General features: G+C 28.6%; 1 protein-coding gene across 3 annotated transcripts in view; it reads left to right on the top strand.

Moving 5' to 3' along the window:
- Window positions 1-16,406, top strand: part of LOC142318899 (sorting nexin-17-like) — an 85,396-nt gene extending 68,990 nt beyond the window's left edge. For all 3 annotated transcript variants that reach the window (XM_075355558.1, XM_075355575.1, XM_075355550.1), the window contains exon 11: window positions 11,572-16,406. In XM_075355558.1, coding sequence (XP_075211673.1) covers window positions 11,572-11,623 — 52 coding nt within the window. In that variant the 3' untranslated portion in view covers window positions 11,624-16,406. The remainder of the gene's footprint in view (window positions 1-11,571) is intronic.
- Window positions 16,407-16,731: the final 325 nt, after the last annotated feature.

The following is a 16,731-nucleotide window of genomic DNA, read 5'->3' as shown; positions in this document are numbered from 1 at the left end:
ATAAATAAAATTGTGGTGTATCGGTAAATATTTTTTAAACAACTTAATAAAGATTAAATCTTTTTCTTAGGACTAAGTTTACAGGTATTTAGATTGAAAATTGAGCATAGTTGTAATAAGGTCATACTATGGTGGGTTTATTCAAAATTAACCTAAGACCTCTCAGCTGTTGGTTTTTAACTGAATTGCATCATCAGAAAAACAGTAGTTAGATAGTGCCTTACAATAATCAATATTAGCTGGCCAATTTTGGCCAGCTAAAGAACCACATTCTATCTTTCATCTAGCTTTTTTTCTCTCTTATTTTCCCACATTTTTTCATTCTTTTTTATCATTTTTCTCTTTCTTATATCCATTTTGCACCTCCTCTTTTGGGGGAGAATTTGTTCCAGAATCCTTTCTTGACTTTGATCATTTTTCTCTATTTTTAATATCTTCTGCGGCCTTTTATTTAAAAAAAAAGAACTTTTTACAGGTTTCTGTAAACAGTTTTTATTCTACTTTTTAATCTACGAAGTGGTTGAATATTTTCTTTTTTAATCTATTATTATTATTAATTTTGTAAAAATTGCCCATGAAATTGGAGTCTTTTCTTTTTACTTGTACTAGGAACCTTTTTGTTTGTTCATATAGTTTTTCATTGAGTTGTATTTGCCACCCTTCAATTTTTATAGGAAAGATTTTCTACAACATTATTTTTTTTTATACTTTTCTATTTTATTACTAAAGCTTTGTTATGGAGAGATAAGCATTCAGAGAAAACCTAGTATTAATGCTGCATTGTTTTCCAAATTTTGCATTTCTAGATAAGGATCTTTTAATGTAGTTATATTATTATTTCTTTCAGAGCTTTCTTTTCTAATCCATTATTAGTCATACAATGAATTATTTAAACAGCTAATTTTTTATTTATTTTTAAACAATGCAAACTGTGCTAAAACAATGTGGCACCACAGAAATAAAAGGACCACCAGTTGGAGGTTCATTTTACAGGTAAAGGTGGATTATTCTAACTGATACTTAGCATGAATAAAGAAAGACTAGTCTTTTAAATTAAGCTATTTTTCCTTGATTAATTTACATTTAATAATTAAAACTGTAATTTAAGATTAATTTATTTTTAAAATTTTACAAGAAAATATCCTGCCATTAAATGTCTTTCATATAAAACAGGAACAAAAACTGATTGTGTCTGAATTAATCTCATAGTTTTTATTTAAAAAAATGATTTCCTTTGTTTGTAACTAAAGAGGAATAGATTTTATCAAAGTTGTCTTAAAAATATTTTAATTTATATAACATTGACAGTATAAATGTCAAAATTTTCAACTAAACCGAATGTATGAAATTTTTAAGAACCAATGAGTTCAGTTTATGAACGCAAAATGCATTTGCTTATCCACTTAAAATTGCTTGATCTTGGTGTCTTAGATATGGCTTTTCAAATCAGTGGTGAATTATCCACAAATATAAATTAGTTTTTGCTTATGTATCTGAAATTAAGAGAATAAAAGTCATCTGTTCTAGTGTTACTTGGCTTGTGATAATTTAAGGATTTTGTTGGAAGGTTTCACTACTACTTAAACAAAGAATTTCTCTCAACTAGTGTCTGGTAAAGCCAAATTTGTTTCAAATCTTGTAAAAATTTAACTTTTCAGAAACTCCTTGCCAAAATGTTTTATCAATATTTTCAACTTAGTATCCTTGTTTTCCATGTAAGACATGTTCTGATTAGTTAATGAAAGGTTTCTTGTTTCCTACTCTTTGTATAATATGGAAAATAAGGATCATATAAAGATAATACAGCACACTGAAATAACTGATATTTCTAATGTGCTGGTGTAATTTATCTTCCTCTATATATATATATATATTTAATAATAATTTTTTAAAGTCAACTTTAAGGCTCATATTCCTTTGTACTATTACAGAAATATAAATAACACACACAAATGCGCGCGCACGCACGCACAGAGGAGTACTCTCACAATTTTTTCGCATCTTCAGTTGATACAATCTTTTTATTGTTCGCATAAAATGATATATTATAAATACACGCCATTAATAAAATAAATACAATAAAACAGAATTTGCTGAGTTTAAAATCAAAATTAAAAGTTAAAGTTAAAAATTCCATATATAACAATATGTCGTCAAATAATAAAAATATGTTAAAAAGAATGAATTTGTTAGTGATTTGGCTGGCCAATATTATATTACTCTGTAGGATTTTAAATAGATTAAACAAAAAATTAACAATGTTTGTTAAAGTGCTGCTATCTTTATATATATAAAAAAAAATTTTTCTTAACATGAGCACTTTTGGTTTGGAAATTTTTTAATCTATTTTCTTGATTGTATCACCTACACACTTAGGCAGTTGCTTGTTTCTCATTTTCATACATGTATGTTACAATTTTTGAGTTTGAACTCTGCAGTGAAACTCAATTTTTTGCTTGGTTATTATGGTAACCATAATTTGATAATAATTACTTGGTAATCTAACTGTTACTAAACTAAAAATGAAAGGATCTAAGTATTGGTGCTGTAGTTTCTGTTATTTACAGGTTGTCATCACATGATGAAAACCACGGTTAAAACATACAAATTTTTAATTAAGAAATTGTGTTGTAAAACATTTTTAATATAATTATTTATTACATTTATCATTAATTACCCTTGCTAAAATAATTCTTTAAAATTTGGTTAGGTCTGGGTGAGCTAGAACACAAGTAAATATGTATTTATTTATAATAAATGGTCAACATTGATCAGCTTTACACATAACCCATATCAAATGCCTTGATAATGTAACTAAATACTTTTCTATGTTTTCTCATCTTACTTTAATATGAGTATAAACATAACATAGCACTGTTTTTCTTCTATATCAGTAATAGTGTAGGAAAAAGGATACTTTGTTAGACAAAAAGATATTGCGATTTTATAGCCTTCCACCTTTAACTTTTTTTTTAGCCATGAGGAATTTAGCAAAATTTGTTATATTACATACAGCTAATATTGTGCTAATGATACTTTCTTCTTCTTCTTATGCACTGTAAATCACAATGTATTTTTGATACTATGATTAATAAATGATTAATACTATGATTATGATTATGATTTACTATGATACTATGATTATGATTTAATACTATGATTAATTTAAACAGCTTTGTATATCATTTTAATGTTTTTCTCTGTGATACAAGAGATTTAAGATTTGCATGTCTGCTTGGTGCTTAGTCTAGGCCCAATATTTATATTATAATCTAGAGGATTAAACTAAAAGCGATCAAATGTAATTTAGCACATTGCTAATTGATAGCATTAAATAAATACTTAGACTGCTAAGCTTAAAAAACTAATTCTACCATTCTCCTTGAATAACAATTTCAAAAAAATATATATATAAGTTTGTTTTTTGTGAGTCAACATATGCATACATGCTGCTGATTAGATTAAGGCTGTTCTTTCTTAACCTACCTTTAATATTAACCTTGTACTAGTTAACAGGAAAGTTCACATAAATTTGTTTTGTTGCCTAAATTTCAAAATTCAGCCTTTTTGAAGAGCAGAAATAAGTATATACGTTTAATATTTTATTAGATGTATATAATGTGAATGGATTTGTATGTAATTTCATTGTATTCTCTATAATTTTTAGAGAAAGGATGAATTTGAATTATTATTGTTCAGTGTTCAATTTTTACTAATATTGACCAAGAGTGCTGTGTAGTTATATTATATGGTATTCATAATCGTGTATCATACTTTTTATAACTCTGATAAATATTGTAAAGAAAAAAAAAGATTAAAGTAGGTTTATGTAAATTTCTTTTACCTTATATCAATGAACTGAATGATCAGTCATAAAAAAATACAAAAAAATGACAGAGATTTTGTGTCTTAAATGCTTAATTTGGTATAATTTTATGTTTATTGCTCTTTGGACTTAAATTAAATATTAATTAAAATCTCAATTGTATGGTTCTATACATTTTCTTCCTTGTAGTTTCTACCTTTTATACTTGTTTATTTATTTTTTTTTTATAGAATTAACCCTGGGTGCCTTAAAGTATGGTCCACTACTTTGTTGCCAAATTTTCTTATTAAACTTAAAATTAATTATTTAAAACTTCTTAAAAAAATAGCGTATGATTTTATAAAACTATTCCTTTATTTTTCATTCATAATTTACTGTCATAAATCTGATACATTTCATAAAACTGTCTTAACAGGTTTAGTGACACAAAATAAATTAATACATCAGTGTAAAATCCATGACCAAGCTTTAAAACGTTGTAGTTTGTCAAACATTTTGCATAATTTTATTTAATATCTTAGTTTAGATAAGCATAATCCTAACAGTTAAAAAATAATAATATCTTTTACAAAGTAAAATCAGAATTGATGAGAGTCAGAATTATCAATCTCAGCAATAAAGATATTATCTGACAAATGGGTTTCTACAAAAATTAAATGACATTTATGAAATAACCAGACAAAAAATATTTGTTTAAGGAAAACGAGTATTTGTGTATATGGTTTAACTTAGATTATAAATAAAATAATTTGCATAACTTAGCTTCATGATGCAATATTTGTCATCAGAAAAATATACAAAAAAACTTAAGTAAATGTAATACAACAATAAAACAAATAAATACATGCTGTTATTTTTTGTTTGGTGCTGAACGAAAAAAGTTGTAAGTGACCTGTCATGAGATAAATGATACTTCTGAAACTGCCATAACCATAGTCAACAACCATTCCATGTTAGGTTTATTAATGAAAGAGAAGTTTTGTGTTATTTTCTTCAATGAGCCAAACTTACTGTCACAAGTTTACAAAGTACACCAAAATATAGGAGATGTTAGACAAGTAACATCTATGTTACTGTCAAGTTAGATGTTTACACTGTATAAATTAGGCTCACTTTTTTTTTACCACAGGTTCTAATTGTAAAATAAACTTCATTTACTCTCAGAGAAACAATTTTGAGTATTACCTCTTGTATGTCATGTACATTCCTTGCATCACTGCTACAAAAATGACTGAAACAGATTATGTAAAAGAAACACCTATTAGCACAAAAATGTAGCCAGTTATATTTTAGATTTAGTATAGTAAATTATATCAAAGGAGATAAACAAAAAGATAGTGGTTAGGTTTCATATTATGTAGTTTATGTAAATGGAAGAAAATTCCAAAAAACTAAACTTTTTTTTTATTTATAAAAACAAAATTGAATAAAATTCTTTCAGCTCCCCAAAAATAAAAATACAAACCAGGGAGAACAGATTTATGTATTAATAATGTATTTGGTGAATTCATGGGAAAAACTAATTTTTAAACTCGTGAATTTGTGTAGAATTAAAACATTATTTTTTTTTAGGCTGGAAGTAATCATATTAATGAATTAGTATCTATTAATTTATCTGTGTTTAACTTTTTTCTGCTTGCTTCTTCATAAGTTTGCTGTCCAAATCAGAAAATTCTAGTAGTAGATATATGTTTAATTAGCATTATATTTTATTAAAAATTATTCTACTGATAGGAATAAATTACTAAATAAGCAGTGTGATAACACAATAATTAAACTTTTAAAAATGTTCTTATACAGAAACTGTGAGATAATCTTGATTTTTATTGCTTTTTATTGCCTCCTGATTTACCAAATAGTTAATTCTCTTTTTGAAAAATATTATATTTAAAAAAGTTTTCAGATTTTTGCGAAATCTATCACGGAGATAAGCAGTTTTGCTTATAGTAAATCATTCAGGCTCTTTTTGATCTAGAAGGTAAATCACACAATTTCATTAAGATATTTTGTGAGAAACATATGTTTTAGTTGGTTTTTAATTTAGAAAAATGTTTTTTTTATTTTGTAGTCATTATTTTCTATAAATAAAAGTAAATATTATTATAGTTTCCTTATAAGCAATATTTATGTCAAAATATCTTTTACCTTATTATGTAATCTGTATAAAAAATAGGATAATAAGAGTTTTTTTTTCCATTTGCTTATTGATAAAAAGGAATTCAGAATTAATCCCATGATAATTGTCAGATATTGATGTTTGATGACTCAAAATATTATTAATATAAAAATGATTATTTTAGACTTCTGAAAGAAAGATTCTCAGTTATTTCTAAAACTTTTGACTGCACTGTATCCTGTAATGTTTCTAAATTTCCTTAAAATTCACATTGTTAATTAAGATTTTTATTGTTTAAAATGATTGGTTTTTTAAAATATAAAATGTCTATTTGTAACTTTTTTTTATATAACTATACTGAAAAAGTACATAAGCAAGTACATATAACATTATTTTAATGGATTATTCAATTGAAGAATGAGGTGGTACTGATTATAACTGTATTGGAATTACTAATTTTTGTAATCATATTATTCTAATTATTAAATTGTTAATTGTATTACATAATTGGTTTTGTATTTTTAATCGTTAATTGTATTAAAAAAAAAATGATACCTTTTTGTATAATATTTTTATAATCAATTTATTAATTAACATAAACATATTATTTATATTTTATAAATAAGAATATCTGTCCATAATATGTAATATTTTTATTTATTAATAAATAGAAGTTATATATATATATATATATATAATATTTTAGCAGTAATACATTTACTTGTATAGTTGATCAATTGGTGTTCATTAGGAATAAACTGCTTTTCAAAAATCAAGTTATTTATTTTATTGTGCTTGGATTGTTTTGGAATGTATATATTTTTTATTTTTATCTGAATAATAATGTTTGTTCATTCTGAAGAAGCTTAGATTCAACATATAAAATTATTCTACCTGTGCCATCTAGTACACGTTTTATAACAAAAGTAAACGAACAAAAATATTACAATATATTTCCCAAAAATCATTATTCTATGATAATAAGTGCAATGTAATTTGAAGTTGTAACATCGTAAAATTCTATGCATAGTCTATTATTAATCAATAATAAACTTCATGTACTGATTAAACAGTGAATCTTATTTTCTTATTCAGATTGTCTAATACCTAACAATATGTTAGAAGTACCTGCTCAACAATCATGTTTCTTGTGATGTCCAGTATCTTTGGAAAAGTACTTATGATACTACTAAAACAGTAAGATTACTGTTACACTCTGTGACGTGTAATTCACGTCACAGAACGTAACAACATGAGTTACAGGTTTCACTTCTTTTTAATTTTGTCACTTTGGATTAATTCTGTCATGAAATAAATTTATTTGCTGACATAATCATAGGAATCATAGGCTGACATCTGGGAGTTTCAATTATTTTACTTTTTTTTTTGGGATGATTAATGATCAATTTTCTAATGTGAAAATTTTCTCAAATGTAGAAACTTCTCAATAAAAGACTCAAAATTTACTTAACAAAAATCTAAATTATTTTTCAAATTTTCACATTAATTCAATAAGGTATAAAGTGAAATGATTGATTGTAATTAATTGTGGAAAGTTTAGTCACTGCCAAAAGTAATCTTACTGTTTTAGTAATATCATAAGTACTTTTTCAAAGATACTGGACATCACAAGAAACATGATTGTTAAGCAGGTACTTCTAACATATTGTTAGGTATTAGACAATCTGAATAAGAAAATAAGATTCACTGTTTAATCAGAACATGAAGTTTATTATTGATTAATACACAGTAACACTTAAAGAATAATAACAACATGTTAATACTAGTTTATATCTTATATAATAATGGTTATAATATTTTAGAATTGTTTAAATTGTGTTTAGTAACGGTTTGTTCTTTAGAATGGTTTTTGTTTGCTACAAAAAAGTTTAATACAACGTATAACATTTACGAGTTTAAATCGCTTATACGACTGTAGCAGTTCGTGGTCAAGACACAACTGACTCTCTCCCACTCATTGCAATGAAAGATAAAAAGAGAAGTGGAACTCACTCTCACTCGAACACTTAACATGCTCCCCCTGTTGAAATGGCTGATTTCAAGCATCAAAAAGCAAACAGTTTATTCAAAGCTCTTTTTACCAGTCCCTTAGCTGTATTAATGCTGGCGATGCAAGCCCTACCATTAGGACCATAATGCAACTCGTGTAATCTACCTAATTCCCAGTGAAGAAGAGTTTGGAATTCTTCTTTGAGAAGCACCAATGCTCCAGCCAGTGGAGGTTTGTGATTCTTATTCCACTTATTGCATTGTAGAGTGGAGAGATATTCATTTGAACAATGTCACCAATATATTTTTACCAAAAGTTCTGGTAAAAAAAGAATTTTTGTTACGCAAAGTTCTGATACATATGTTGAAGATGTTGCCGTTGTTCTAGCTAGTTAACATTCACTCCTGACAAATCAGGTGAAGGGTTGAAGACAAGGGATTACCACCTGTTAGGAAATGAGTAGGTGTTTAGGTCATTCAGGTCATTGGAAAGACCAGTGAATGGCTGGGAGTTGACACAAGCCTTAACTTTAATTAACAGGGTTTCAGTTCATTATAGAATAGAATATTAGTTCTCAGTACTTGTTGGAGATCTGGAAGGAATAAAATGCCACGTTATACCATTAGCTGTGTAGAATGAATGCGTCTGGTAAATGTGATATTCGGAGACAAACATTTGTTTAAATTCGCGAAGTTAATTATTGGCACCAACTTTGTTGGTGCTGTTATCAGAATAAATGTGTGTAATGTTACCTTGTCTTGCTATCAACCTTTTGAGAGCTTCAATAAACTTCTTAGTACTGAAATCTGAAACCAATTCCGGATATATAGCCTTGGTAGACGTACAAAATAAAGAATATCACATAAGCCTTTGTTGGTGTAGATCTTCTTTGCATAACTCAACAAAACAGAAGTGGGCCGCAGAAATCAATTCCACAATTTTCAAATGGGCCAATTTTCAAATGAACTCTATGGGAAGGCCGATCTCCCATTAAATGTTGAATGGTCTTAGGAGCAACTCTATTGCAATGGAAGCAATTTCTAATGATTGATGAGTCAGAATCTTACCATTAATTGGCCAGTATTTAGTTCTTATCACCGCCAGGAGGGCATGAGGACCTGTATGTAAAGTTTCATATGAGTATGAAGTGCTATCAGCTTAGTAACTTGATCTGGTGGAAGTAATACAGGATGCTTGTGATCAGGAGAATTTAATGCATTTTTTAGCCTGCCTTTGACTCGAAGTATTTCCCCTTCATCAATGAAAGAAACTAATGATTTGAGTCTATTGCTTACTTCTTTTTTGTTTCTTTAAGTCTGTCAAAATCTTCAACAAAGGCTTGCTGTGTTTGTTTAATCCATGTTATTTCAGCCTCAGACAAATCTCAAAAAGTTAAAAGTCCATTAATCTTATTGTTAGGGTTTTTACAATTTTTTACAAAGTGCTGGCATGGAGCTGTAATCTGCAGTAGTTTAGTCCAGCTAGAAAATTTGTCAATTAATTCAAAGTATTTTACAACCGGTAGTTGCACTACATTTATCCTTCGCCTTTCTTCGAGTTTCAAAGATTACAACTTAGGAGAATTTCAGGTGAAACAGATCGAGAAATGAAGTCAGCTGGATTATCCTGAGATCTTATGTGTTTCCATTTGCAATTTTTCGTTAGTTCTTGAATTTTTAATATTAGATTCCCATCATATGTTTGCTAAGTACTTGCAGGAGAGTTTAACCAATGCAATGCAATGGTAGAATCAGTTCATAAAGTGATGCTTTCAGTGTTTATTAAATCTAAAGCCGTAAGGGTTTTTTGGAGTTGTTAGACAATAGTAGTGCTCCACAGAGTTCTAGTTGTAGTAAGTTAATTTTAGAGTTCTAGTTAATTTTAGAGGAGCTACATGAGGTTTGGAACATATTAATTTCACATTTACTTTTCCATCTTCTTCCACAGTTCTCATATAAAGACACGTATATGAGCTTCCTCAGCCATAAGCTTCCTCTGAAGCATCAGAGAATCTGTGTTTTTTGAGTAATTGATTAGATATCCTACTTAATAGTCGTCTTTCAATAGTCAGTTGATTTAGAATTTGTAATAATTCTCTGTAGTTGTTCCATTTAATATACAACGCATCAGGAACTTTTTGGTCCCAACCTAAGTCCTTTATCAGTCAGATTTCTTGCATAAGAAGTTTAGCAGTAATAACTATTTGTGAGACAATTCCAATTGGATCAAATAGTCAAGTTATGTCTGATAAAATAGCACATTTAGTTGATCTCTGGAGGATGAGCAGTTGACTAAATCGAAAAATATCCGTTGATGGTTGCCAATATATCCTGAGAGTCTTGATTGCCTTATTATCTGAGTCTTCTATGATGAATCCTGATTTGATATCTTCCTTTGTTATATTTTTCAAAATAGATGGGTGGTTAGAGCACCATTTTTGCAGTTCAAAACCTCCACTATTCAACAGATTAACTAGCTCTAGTTTGATTACTTTGTCTAGACAGTCTCCTTCGGTTAAGACGTTGTCTACATAAAAATCTCTTTGAAGACAATAGATGCTCCAGGAGATGAAACCCTCCCTTCTTCAGCCAGTTAAAACAAACAACAGTTTGCCAGAAATGGAGCCAAAGCAGTACCATATGTAATGGTTTTAAATCTGTATTAATTTTTTCAGTTATATCATTATGTCATACAACTTGTTGAAAATCTTGTTGACTTTCAACTATTAATATTTTTCGGTACATTTGTTTAATGTCTGCCGTAAATACATAGGAATGAATATGAAATGATAGTAGTATAGTTATTAAATCGTTTAAGGAATAATTATTTGAGGTCTTAGCTAATGTGTCAAAAACAACACGTAATCGAGTTGTAGAACTGGATTCTCTAATGACTGGATGATGAGGTAAGTAATAAGTGAGTTCAGGCTCCCTCTCTTCAACTACAGATTACATTTCATCATTTTCTAGATATTCATTAAGAAAATTGTTGTAACTCACCTTCAAATCATTTGTTGATTTTGTCTCCAAAGAATAAAAACATTTAATGGCGTGTTCCCTTGATCTTCTTAATGATGTCACAGGATCAGCAGAAAAAGGTAATTTGATGACGAATTTACCATCCGACTGACATTTAACGTTGGATATATAATGTTACTTACATGCTTGTTCTTCAAAAGATCTACTGTCATTGCTTGAATCTCCTCTGTTTTTCAAAATGAAGTGATGATGTCGTCTAAATATTAATGCACAGCAGTACAAGTGGTAGTTAAAGACAAAGACATTTTTTGCATCGCATGGTTTGATGCAATCTTGCCACTTGTGATCCAGCCAAAAATTGAATTTCGTAAAGTTGGCAAATTCTTTTCAAGCTTGATTTGACCTTTTCATACAATATCGAAGAATATGCTTGCACCAAGCAGCACATTGACTCGTTTAGACGGAAAGAATTTGTCATCAGCTAATTCTATATCATCTGGTATGTTTAAGTTTAAGTTTACGGAGGATGTCGGTAAATCGTTAACAATTTTTCATAAAACTAACATTATTATATTTTCTTTGTAATCATTTAATCTCGATTTAATTGTAACATTGACTGAAACATTTGTTGTCATTCTAGTGTTTCCAGTTCCAGCGATAGATGCCAGGATTTTGGATTGTTTAAGACCTAAATCTGCAACTAGCGATTGGTTAATGAAATTCAATTGACTACTGCTGTTGAGCAGTGTGCAACATGAATATGGTACACCCTGATTATCTTTAATGAGGATAATTGCAGTAGCTAGAAACTTCTTTGCTGCTACTAGAACAGGCCAATACAGATGATTTTGATGTAGGAGGCTCAGTTGCATCAATCTTAGGTTGTTGTTTCAGTGATGGTTGACTAATTTTCTCTATATGAAAAACACTGTGATGATGTTTGTTGCAATATTTGTAACTATGAGGACTCTTACACTTCAAAGTTTTAGTCTGATTTTAGACAATTTATACACAGTTTGAGTTTATGAATCTTTAAGTATTTTTGCGACGAATTAAGGTTACTGAGTTGCTTGCAGGTAAAGGTTGTGTGATTGTCCTTGTAGATTGCGCAATGACTCATGGATAGATAGGTATTGCTTGCATGACACGAAATATTATTTATGGCTTGGTTAAATTGTGATTTTGGTTGGGTATTTGTAAATGATTGTCCTTTTGGATTTATTGTCTGATTTTCTTCTAGAATTACTAAGATCATTGTTTCTTTATGTAAGAATTGCATTACATTTTTAAAAGATTACAGTTAAAAATTCGGATTCAGATGAATCAGCATAGGTCTTTTTGTTATCGTCATTAAGAATATTTTTTGCGTAATATGCCTCCCAGTGATCTCTCATTTCCGGGTCCAATTTATTTGTAATTAAAAATATTTAGAGTGCACTCCAGTGATCTGTTAGTTCGCCTAAGTTTTTTAAGGCAGCCAAGTGGTTATTAATAGTGTTGTACAGGTTCTTTATTGCAGTGGAATGAGGTTTGCCAAGTCGTATAAAAATCAGTATTCCTTGTATATGAACTTTTATTATTAATCTAGTACTTTTAAATCGATGTTTAATGAGTGTCCAAGTTAATTCATAATTGTCAGCAGAAACCTTTATTTCTTTAATTGTTTGTAAAGCTTTGTCTTTTAGACAAGAGCGTAAATATGGTAATTTAGATGAATTATGAATCATAGACTCGAACACATCATGAGAATCGGTCCACTGTTCATATTTTCCAGAAAATATAGGCAGGGTTATTTCAGGAATTTTATATTGTTCAAAAGATCAGATTATCCAGTATCATGAGGAGATGACTGAGCAGCAGATAAAGAGGATCATTAGGACATTACTGATTTTACTTCTGATTTCGTAACAATCATCTTCCAGTGAGGATAACTTGGTTTCCTCAATTTCGTACTCAGTGTCTGTACAAATACCCCTGATTTCTGATTGTATGCAGTCAAATTTGGACCAGCAATCTTCAAGTTTCTTTAAACAGGTTTTTAACTCTGAAAGACTATTATTTTCTGAATCGAATGAATTGACAAATAGCACGCTAAATTTTCATCCAGCAAAAACCTGTTTGTAACAAATGCTACCTAAAATTTCCTTTCATAAATATACTAGGTTAATTTGTTTATAACTTAAAACTTATATGTCTATAACTTGACAATTTTAAGAAAATGACAATATTTTTGATTATAATTATTCACAACAAAAGCAGAGAAACTTAATTATGTATACTTGTAAGCAAATTCATAATACTGTACATAAAACACAACTAGTGGTACATAAACATATGGAAAATACACACAAAATGTTTAATATATTTATGTAAAAGTAGTATACAGGTACTCTATAAGTTAAATAATTATAACTTTATGAAAATAAAAATGTTTATTACTATAATTGCTTAATTATTTATTTGTATTGTTAATGGCTAAATTAAAAGATACATTGTTCATGATGAGTAAGATGAATGGTAGATAATCAGCTGGTAGGTGGAAGATGGAATTGGTAGATTTATACAGTTTTAAATGTTCGTCCAGATGCACGTTTGTTAGTTAGCACAATTGACTATTTATGTTTATTTAGTTGCGTCATTCAATACTTCTTTGTAAAAATGTTTAATAAATAGTTAAATAAATGTTTAATAAAAGTAGTGTATAATACTCACTTCTGCAAATTAGTCACACAAATTGTGTATCTCACTAAGAATACAACTTACTAAAATGTTTGTTGATTGATCAGTCGGTTTTTACTCAAGTTTGTTTAGACACTTTAAAATTGTTTAATTTTGCTACGCCAAGCACATTGTCCAATTATATTTGAATTTTCACATCATGTTGGGGTTACCAAAAAATGTGAATAAGACAATATTAGACAATGTGAATAAGAAAAAAAGATTCACTGTTTAATCAGTACATGAAGTTTATTATTGATTAATACACAGTTAAACACTTAAATAATAATAACACGTTTATAGTAGTTTGTAGCTTATATAATAATGGTTATAATAGTTTAGAATTGTTTAAATTGCATTTAGTAATGGTTTGTTCTTTACAATGGTTTTTGTTTACTTAAGTTTAATACAACGTATAACATTTACAAGTTTAAATCACTTATATGACTGTAGCAGTCCGCAGTCAAGACGCGACTGACTTTTTCCCCACTGCAATAAAAGGTAAACAGGGAAGTGGAACACACATTCACTTAACACATATACCACAGGTTGTTTGAGTTTTTAAAATATTTTTTAAGTTGTTTAAATACAATAAATATATGAGGGCTGTTTGGAAAGTTCTTGGGCTGATAAAGGAAACACAAGTTTTCAAACGCTTTTATTTTATTTTTCATTCTAGTCACATGTAATTCAGTACATTCAGATCAACCATTTTACTTTACCGATTTTTTAATACCCTTAGTATAATCTAATTTGCCCTACTCTGCAAAGTAAGCGACTGTCTCAGCTTTGATCTCATTATTTGAAGTGAATCTTTGTCTAACAAGCCATTTCTTCAGATTTGGAAGGATGAAGTAATCACTTGGAGCCAAATCTGTTGAATATGACGGTTTGAAGTGCCTCCACTTTGAAGCTTATTCCCACCCCCTACTGCTTAAACTTCTGTGTGGTTTCTGGTGTGTAATGGGGAACCCATATTTCATCTACTATTGTAAAAAGTTAAAGAAACATTTAAATAAATCTAATCACCCTTGAGAAGGTTCAGTTAAATGCGTTTAAGTTGACTGTTGACAAACCAATTAAGTAGAAAGCTCTTTCATATCCATAACATAAAATAAATTATAGTGGACACAGTCTATCGAGATGTTTGCAATGTCAGCAGTCCTCTCATAACTTCAGTCAATGATTATTTAATATGGATGGCATTGTTGATTTTTGTAACAATTTCATTTGTTATATAGGCCTACTTTCATCATCTGAATGGATATATGACTCATGTTTAATTAAGCAGCCCACTTTTTTACCATCAAAACTGAAAGAGAAAAATCCTTTAAATTGGAATCCAACTATTGTATGTTCTTTGGGGTTAAACCTTTTTAAACACAGTACTTTACTGACAATTTGAATTTGAATTTTATCCATTTTTCAGAAAATCAAAAACTAGTTGCTGTACTTAATCGACACGAATGACCAACTAAACATACATCTGAAGCTTTGCAGCACCTTGTCTAAAGGATCATAATTGACAAATATCATAGCCATTTAGTCATATTTGTACAATCTCTATGTCAGACCAAGAACATTTTAAGTAACCTTAGTTCAAACAAGTCTAAGTAGTGTACACAAAGAACACCCATGAGGCAGTGACTCATTTAATGAAGTCTAACACAGCTGTACTGACACCAATAAATGGAAAACCTTTTGTAAAATGTTATGTATCTGTCATAAGCAAGGACCTATAGACATGTACTTTTTTATGTTATGCAGTCTTTAAATTGATTTCAGTACACTTTATTTAAAGAGAAAAGTTATAATATTATTTAACTAATAAATTCTGCTTAGGACAAAAAGGGTGCAGCTTTTCACAATAATTCAAAGAATGTATAAAAGCATCTCACCCCATTATTGCATTTGCCTAAAACCATCTCTCTGAAACTTGACATATGTGCACAAACATTCTTAACATGAAAATCTTACTCATAAAAGGATGTTACAGATAAAGGACACGTGAAATCTACTTGAGTTACTTAAAACATATAAACCCTTAAAAAGGATTTTCTGATTAATAAATAGAATTTAAATCATACTGACTCTTTAACTACATCATGAAAGATAAACATCCTTCAAAACTTAATACAAGCCTTTGCATAACATCCGATACTGCAATGATCAGTGCTCCCAGCAGTATTCTCTGAAGAAGTTTCAATTTAAGCAACAGCTAGCTCAGGCTTGGGTAAAATTTTTATTTTTTTACCTTAAAATGTACTGTGGTCAATTGAAAAATGGTCTATTTCTTAAATAAAGTTTTTCATAAGTAACAAAATTAAACTTTTTTTTTCATTTGAGGAATACCTTGATCTTCAAAGAATTTGTATGAAGACTTATTAACCTTATGAGAAACAGAAAATACAAGATGTCTAAAACATAACTCTGAATGAGGAATTTAACGTAATGTAATATTTAAAATGATATTAAATTCCACAAAACAAATCTCCTACTTCTTCAGAATGAAAAGTATTATAGTTCTACATATAGTACAGTAAAAAAATATAATTTTCATATTAAATATTTTATTTTGAATTAATTAAAGATTTGATGTCATGATTTCTATATAAGCATTTGATTTTTACATAGTATAAATAATTGGTTGTAAAAGATTAGCGTGTTGGTGCTTTTATTGTTTCATTATTACAATATTTGTACAGAAATTTTAAGCAAATTATGTAATTTTTATTGGAATAAATCCTTTTTTTATGATATGGACCTTTTCACTTTTTTAATTTGTTATTTTAGATTTACAAAAAAAAGTTTAATTATTTTCATTTTATGAACACACTGCTTACTTGATTGTAATATTGAATTTTTCTTTTTTTATGCTTGTTTTTATTGTTAATCCTTGAAACCTCAAATTCTATTATGCAATGTTACTTCTATGAAAAAATGAATTAATTGATCGTCAAATTATATCTTATTTTATAATTTTTTCTACTGATTTTCTGTGTTATAATCTTTTAAATTTATGGAAATCCATGCTTACCTCACATGTGACATTTTAAAAAGACTTTGTTGATGGTGTGTTCTC

Source organism: Lycorma delicatula, chromosome 1 (genome assembly GCF_047948215.1).
Source record: "Lycorma delicatula isolate Av1 chromosome 1, ASM4794821v1, whole genome shotgun sequence".
In the NCBI taxonomy this organism is placed as follows: Eukaryota; Metazoa; Arthropoda; class Insecta; order Hemiptera; family Fulgoridae; genus Lycorma; species Lycorma delicatula.
This window is presented reverse-complemented; position numbering and strand designations above follow the sequence as displayed.